This window comes from Lycium barbarum, chromosome 5, assembly GCF_019175385.1.
Source record: "Lycium barbarum isolate Lr01 chromosome 5, ASM1917538v2, whole genome shotgun sequence".
In the NCBI taxonomy this organism is placed as follows: Eukaryota; Viridiplantae; Streptophyta; class Magnoliopsida; order Solanales; family Solanaceae; genus Lycium; species Lycium barbarum.
The window spans coordinates 16,917,029-16,925,343 of record NC_083341.1 but is presented as its reverse complement, the minus strand read 5'-3'; the positions used below and the strand labels follow the sequence as shown (position 1 = coordinate 16,925,343).

The 8,315-nt window shown below is 33.9% G+C and overlaps 1 protein-coding gene across 1 annotated transcript; it reads left to right on the top strand.

Moving 5' to 3' along the window:
• Positions 1–704: 704 nt before the first annotated feature.
• On the top strand, positions 705–7,718 carry LOC132640576 (uncharacterized). Its single transcript, XM_060357207.1, has 6 exons — positions 705–1,229; positions 2,627–2,760; positions 3,582–3,710; positions 3,789–3,898; positions 4,637–4,756; positions 7,010–7,718. The coding sequence occupies exons 2-5, from the start codon at positions 2,689–2,691 to the stop codon at positions 4,716–4,718; spliced, it is 393 nt and encodes a 130-aa protein (XP_060213190.1). The 5' UTR covers positions 705–1,229; positions 2,627–2,688; the 3' UTR covers positions 4,719–4,756; positions 7,010–7,718.
• Positions 7,719–8,315: the final 597 nt, after the last annotated feature.

Sequence of the window (8,315 nt, the reverse complement as noted above, 5' to 3'; positions counted from 1 at the left end):
GGAAAAAACCAATTAATACCACATTTGACTTTAATATGAATTGACGGAAATGCCCTTTGTTTGTTCTGCTTATTTGCCACGTGCTCAAATAATCTCCCAAATACAGCAAAATTTAAGCTTTCTGAAAAAGGAAAAGTGTCAACTTTTCAAAAAAGATTAAAAATATTCTCCGAACTTATTTTGAGTCAAAAATACCCTTTTCATCTTTAAAATTTTTAAATATACCCCTGTCTTAACTGAAATTATTTCCAAAATTATTTTTTAAACTCGCCTCATTATTTAAATCAGATCTAACTAAATAATAAACAATAAGATCCCCTTATTCTTCCAATTCTCTCAAACTTCAAACCTACATATTGGGAGAATAATGAGATCTTGTGGATTATTATTTAATTGAATCAAATTTAAATAATAGAGTGGGTTTAAAAAATAATTTCTAGTATTTTTGGGGAATGATTTCAGTTAAGATAGGAGAATATTTAAAAATATTAAGGATAAAATAGATAATTTTTTATTCAAAATAAGTTCGAAGAATATTTTTAATCCTTTTTATTTTTAAAGTAGTGAAGTATTTTTGATCCTTTTCCCTTATAAAAATGTTTTTCTGGGTTGTTTCTTGGCTAAATTTGCAAGTGTAAATGCAGGGTAAGAGTTTTTGGCTAAAACCATCCCTACAGTATGACTCAAATTTAAGCTTCAGCCCTTTACTATTGAAGTTGCAGAAAACATCCCTGCAGTATTTCAAAAGTGGCAAGAACAATCTCCCCGTTTAGTTGGTGTGAAAGCACAAACGGCAGCAACCAAAATTTTCCGTAATCTTCCCATTTTGTCCCTATGTTCACCTTCAGCGAAGCTAATCTTAAAAAACTGAAATTTCTTCATTCCGAACTATGGAACCATCTGCTTCTACCTGCAATTGAGAAAAATGTCATGAGAAATGTGCTGGGATCCCGTTGTTACCTTGTTATTAATTTATATTTACTAGTACAGGATTTACAAGTTAACTTGCTTATGCTCATTCTCCAAAACAAGTCAGCCCATGGCAGAGCAGAAAGAAGAAACACAAGTCAATCAATCTTATTCTTTTGTGGAAGTGATTTGCAAATGCACCGGCGAGACTTGGCAATTTGCTGCTGGAACGGAGGAAAAACAGCCTATGTTCCTCCGGCTTCAAAGGAGTATGCAAGGAAGAATTCACAAGCCCTCTCTACATTGGAAAGATATTTCTTGTAATTTTTCTTCCCTGCTCATCAACGTACTTATGTCAAATTTGCACACAACATACATTCAATTTCTATAAGGAATTTTACCATTCAATTTCTATGGAGTATTTAAGAATGACTTGGCAAATCTATCTCAGTTAGTGTATGGTTATTTATACCTATCGTAAGTAAATGTAATAATGTCAATATTCAGGACGAGAACAAAAGCTAAGTAATAATTTGTTTTTTGACACCAACTAACAGCGAGATGAGTTTTGCCACTTTTGGAGTACTGCAGGGATGTTTTTTGTAACTTCAATAGTAGAAGGATGAAGCTTAAGTTTGAGTCATAGTGCCGGGATGCTTTTATCCAAAAAGTTCAGTGTTTAATTAGGTGCTCTCATCCATAAGCTAAAAGAATTCTCAAGAATGCTGCGGAAGTTTATTTTCTTTTATTTCTTAGTATGTGGTAAAGGTTTCCAGTAACATAAATTATGTTGCCAGAGCTTGCAGAAGCCATAATAGTCTATAGAACCTAAGGTAATTACAATTTGTGCCTCGCTTAATCTTTTCTGAAACTCTTGCTCTCTCAGATTTTGTCCGTGCCGTGCTATATCTTTTGGTTTTCTTGTTTCTATAAACCGTTAAGCGTTTCATGTGCAGCAATTTGTTACTCCCTCCATTCTAGTTTGACCAGGAAGACTTTTGAAACTTGTGGTCTAAAACACGCCATATGTTTGTGGCCGTAAATCATTTTATTAAGGTTAAAAGGGGAAGTTTGAAGTTAAAGTATTTATATATATAGAAATGTATCATTTTCTCTACTTTGTTTTAATGGCTAAAACTATCATCCGAACTAATTTTGGGTCATTTATGCCCCTGCTGTTATGAAAGTTAACAAATATATCCTTCATTTGACGGAAAACCTCAAATTAATTCAAATAACCCGATTTCATAAAAATAACCCACTCCCATATTTTACCAAATCAACTTAAATCAATTGTGTTGAAAAAGCTCTGATTTCTTGCTATACCTTTAAACCTGGGGCATGGTGGGTAAAGTATGAGAGTGAGTTATTTTTTGTAAAATTGGATCATTTGAATCAATTTAGGGATTTGCGTTAAATGAAGGATGTATTTGTTAACTTTCATAAAGGGGCATAAATGACCCAAAATTAGTTCAGATGATATTTTAGCCATTAAAACAAAGCAGAGGGATATTTTTGACCCTTTTTCCTTGTTTTTAGGGTCATTTTGGGTGGTCTGCACTTGGCAGGACAACGATGTTCTCCATATTTAGTTTCTCTTCTTCCAAAAGGCACTATTACAATGGAACCTACACTTGAGAGACTTTACATAAATCTAACAAATGTGTTGATCTCTATATAAATGTGTTTTACATTAATGTAAATGTTTGTTCCGCAGAAACTCATGATAAGAAGCCAAACGGCGTAAGAAGTAACACGATATGGCCATGGCTGAAAAGAATGCACTTTTGTTGCAATGACGCCTCAAAAAAAGGGGAAGCAAATTTTAGAGCAGTTAATCCAAACTGGCATGTAAGATTCATCTCTCCTGCATTCGTATTATAATGGTTATTAGTTGGTTACACTACAAACAATTGAGATATTCAGCGGAAACAAATGTTACAAATTCCCAAATTGATTGAAGATGCTACTTAAGAACCAAACAACATTTTTTCTTAACTCTGCCTATGTTTGACTTATACTTAAGCACACCCGTTCCTAAGCTCGGAGAAAGGAGGAGGTTTTCTGGCAGCCTGGAACAATTGAACTTTTTTTTTTTTTGATAACAATTGAAAAATCTTTTCTTCAGTCTTTCTATAGGCGTTTAAGGTGCATATAAGAAGTATTCAATCTCATTAAAGGTGCGCCGTTCTATTAGAGCTTTAAAGTTTCATTCTCCAGCAGAAATAATCTCTGAAGATGAATTTAGTATTCGACAAGAAGTTACCAATTTTAGAATCTATCAAGGATTTTGAGGATGATGATTCCCAGACTAATACCCCAAACCTTATTCTTCGTCTTTCTGCCGAAGCTACGGAAAATGTGGTTTTTGACCTTAATCCTTGTAATTTTATGCTTTATTGCATTGACTGTTTCATTGCTTGGACTATATGTATTATATAGTTGGTTGTATGAATGAATTCTTCATAATTATATATTCAGTTTAACTAACTCTTACTAACATTTTATATTTTAATCCCCTTATTTCAAGTTAACTGCCGAAGTTGTCTATGAAGGGTAGACCATCAAAGTTTTCATAATGTGTTTGGTCTTAATGAGAATTTCGGTATTGCTGTGCTGGGGAATTGTGCCTGTACCTAAGCTTATTATGTTGGACATTAATTTATTCTTAGGTACCACAAACTTCTAGCAAGAAGTTGGCTCCTGAAATACCTACTCCTAAGTATGTGGTTGTGGATACATGTGAAAGAGATCATTTGTGCACTTTTACTCAGCCACATCACATATACATGCTAGAGGAGGTACATGAGGTGTACTGGGGGTATGTTTGTATTATCATCTGAGTAACAACTTCTGAAATTTTATTAAATTTACTGTAGCTCGGGATGAGATTGGAGAATTTGTTGCCTATGATCTTGACAATGAGGATGAAGATTGGCTTCGGCCTTCAAGAGTTCAACAGAGAAAGAAAGGTTCTTGCAGCTGAAAAGTAAAAATCTTAAACCATGTGTCCCTACTGTGTTACATTTACGCACACATACTCATCTTTCTTTGAGACATTTTCACTTGAGTGCGAAGTTTGCTCCGTTTAAGCTTGTATTCCTCATACCACTGCAAGATGTATGATAACAGATGATCTTTGTAGCTCTGTCTTTTGCATTGTGCAGATCAATTGAGACACGCTCAGCCCTGATCAATACTTTCTCCTAACAGCCTTTAAGTCTTGAATTTTCGTTTAGATTTATCTACAATGTATAATAAAAAAATATAACTTTGTTCATGTTGGGCCCGGACTCATTACTAGTTACTATATATACTAATATTGTGATTGTATTTTTATTGTATATAATTTATATATTCATTCAACATTTATAAAATATACTATTGTTTATCTTTTTGAAAATTAGAAATTGCATATTATCAAAATAGAAATTGGGTATTGCTATATATTTATTTAAAAATATTGTGCAATTTATTTCAGAGATAATGGACCCCACACCCCCCCCCCCCCCCCAAAAAAAAAAAGAAAACAACTATCACGTTTGTGAGTTTCATTCTTAAACTAAGTCTTATGTTACCCCTATTTTTTTTTTCAGTTTAAAACTGGAAAGTTCATAATCTTTTTCTTTTCGGTTTAAAACTGGAACGTTCATAAAAAACTGATCCTTTAGCCAATTTCTATTTGCTATTTTTGTGGAGAAACCATAATTGTTTTGTTAATTTGCAGAACTGAAATTGATTTCGCTGGGAACGGGGACAAAATGCATAGGGCGTTCGCGACGGAGTTCGAAAGGCGATCTTGTGAATGATTCTCATGCTAAATTATCACAAGAAGAGCTCTGCTAAGGTATTTTTATTTTTGCTGATTTTCCCTTTGCTGAATTAGAGGGAATAAATTTTACTTTCTCTGTCTTAATAAGAATAATTGAGCCGAGGGTCTTTCGGAAACAGCCGTCCTACCTTGGTAGGAGTAAGGTTTGCATACACTCTACCCTCCCCAGACCCCACGATGTGGGATTTCACTGAGTTGTTGTTGTTGTCGTCTTAATAAGAATAATCTTTAAAGCAGGAAGATCAAAACATTGTAATGTACTTCTAATATGAAAATGTGATTCTTAAAAGAAAAGAGAAATGTGGACTTGAATTGAAAGCTTTATTGATTAAACCGAAGGGCTACAATCAAGAATCAGAAAAGGAATTAAAACTCCATAGTTGAGCTCCAATTACCTGTAAATTAATAGGATGGTACGAGAAGAAGGAAGAAGGATCGAAGAAAGAGAGAGAGAAGGAAGGGAGAGGGAGAGACGAAGGAGAGAGTACAGAGAGAGAGAGAGTTATTTAGATTACCAGATTTCACCTATCCTTTCACCCAGGTTATGTGTGTATATATGAGATAAGGGGTGTTCAAATGAGATCGAAAAACCGATCTGAACCGGTAAATCGAGTCAAACCGACTTTATAAATCGAAAACCGGCTTGGGTTGACTTGGTTTGGTTTTACATTTTTAAAAACCGATAACATTTGGTTTGGTTTGGTGTTAAACCAAAAAAACCCGAACCAAAACCGAACCAAACCGATACACACACATACAGACACAGACACACACACACACACACATACACACATATTCTTCAAAATTTTGGCTCATTCCAAGTCCAATACAAAATTCAAATAATTAGAAAGAAAAGTGTAGCCCATTTAAGTTTAAGGTAAAATAAAAAGAAATTTGCTAAAGGTAAAATAGAATTTCTCCCTTACTCAGTTTTACCGCTCCTTCATTTACATGGCATCTGAATTACTACTAATAAGCTAGATTATCCGTAACAAATGCAATTGGAATTTAAAAAGATTCGATAGATGACTTTGTCTTTCTGTTTATCATTTTCCGTTTTAACTTTTGTGCTTTCTTCTCAATGCTTCATAAACACGATGAGTCTAGATAACAAAAATTTCGGAGGGGCTGCGTAATATCAAAAGGCTATATGTAGGGAGGTAACTACAATCATGAAAAGTAGATGTTATGTTTCTGTAATTCCTATACCCATAGCCATAGGCCTATACATACATAAAGTTAATGAATTAATTAAGAAGATTCTTAGATTTGAATGGATCACGGTCAAAGCCGTATTTAGTTACCATTTGATTCAAAGATTCTTTGTATTAGTACATTCTTAAAATCCGAAAAAAACCGCAAAAACCAAACCAAACCGATAAAACCGACAAAACCGAAACCGATAGAATTTATACTTTAATGGTTTGGTTTGGTTTGAATATTAGAAAAAACCGACTTAATTGGTTTGGTTTGGTTTTAACCAAAAACCAAGTCAAACCGGACCATGAATGTGCTGGCAGTTAAATCTCACGTGCTTCCCATGTGCCCACAATAATATTTGGATTCATGACAAACATCTAGTTCAACAAGATTCTTCAAAATTTTAAATAAAATTTGCATATTCAAAATTATAAATTACCACTTTTATAACTAAAAGTATTTAGGAAAGAGTAAATAATTGTTTGATAAACCAAATAATAATAGTGTCATACTTAATGGATCCAGGGAGTATTATTCTCTCTTAAGGTTATTATTACGACATTAAGTATGATTCCCCTGTTTGCATTTTTAAGATTAAACTCTACAAGTTAGGAGGATGAGGAAGATTTGATGATGTGGTCAGAGCTTTTGTAAAGTCATGTAGGGAATATCAATTGGGATCTAAATATTTACACTTTTGACAAGTATCAAATTGATTTACAGAGTAAACCAGCCAATATTGCTGCTTGGCCAATATTGCAGCTTCAACACGTTAAAATTGAAACTAAAAAATTGGAGATGGTAGTACTCCACATGTTAAATTTGAATGTTGAATTTGTGTGCAAGCAAACTGTTTCAATCATGGACAAGTACTTGTCTGAGTAGTATCAAAGCATTCTCGTTTTTACGTGAGACCATCACCAACTGACTATATTTCAACAAACCAGCATAATAAAGTTGAGACACTATATTGCCGTGTCTTGTTTTTGACAACTAATAAGGATTGGAATTTATTGTCTTGTTCAAGGAAGCCGGAACTGATATCTTTCCCTTCTTGTTGTCTGGTAGTATTGGAAGGGGCTGAAAATACAAAGGTGGTGGCATTCCAGTTTTCCTTCTAAACAACTTCAAGAAATGAACCTTGATCCTCCTACCAGTCTACCCTTCACCTTTAGCAGAAACTGGTCTTCCATTGTATTCACAGGAAGTGATAGACCTACCTTTTAAACTCTATACAGCTTGTTTGGATGATTGTTATATATCATTTCATAACGTATCGTATTGTGTTGATAGATTGTAATGTTTCTTGTCGTTATAAAATGCCCACATCAACAATCTGAAGAATAAGCTTAGAATATTATAAAGAAAAGTAGGGTATGAGGTAGAGTTATTATAAAAAAAAATAGTGCAAAGGATAAAATATGGTTATTAAATGATAAGCAAAGGCAAATGAGAAAGAAGTAATGACGAAATCACACCAAATCGGTTATATAAAAATAGAACTTTTCATCTTTACATAATGATGAATTTAACGACATGATACAATAAAATTTAACAATCAAAGCAAACATTGTATTTAAAGTAACAACACAATACAATACAATACAATAGGTAAAAGCCATCCAAACAAGCAGAGGGATGATATCTCTGTAGTGAAGAAAGACTACTCAAATTTGGCAGCGGAAGTCTTTTTTTCTCTAAATTTTACGAGTTTCATGCCTACGCTATAGTGCTAGTGTCTCTTTTTTGAGTGTTATATATTTAGTGTATCAAGGATATGTCTGTTAGGATTTAAATCCCAAATCCGACCTTTGTAAGCAGGTTCCCAGGAAAGATTGGAGGGTCACAGCTGGACTACTTAAATACCAACCTCCTTAGACAGAACCTACTTACGCCGTGATGTAAGCGAAGAATAAATAGCACACACAGATTTATAGTGGTTCACCCTCAATGTGAGAGCTACGTCCACGTTGCTGCTGCAGATCTTATTAAAGAAGAAATATTACAAGTGTTTACAACACTCAACCTCACAACCCCAATCCCAATTACACTCAAGAATTTTACCACAGAAAATTCTCTCAAAGACCTTCTCTTACTTAGGCCTTTCACTAAGAGTATTTCTCTTAGATTTTTCTCTCTCTTGGGATGTGTATAGCAAATGATCTTAATGATATCTTACAAATGAACCATAAGCTACCTATTTATAGGAATGAATTTCCTATGATGAGGTAAGCGCTTACATCACGACTATTATGAGGTAAGCGCTTACATCACGACTATGTGAACAAAAGAATTGACTTGTTTGGCCAATTCCACACCTAACAAATCTCCCACTTGAAGACTAATTTTAATTTGTCTTCACACTTTGATCGAT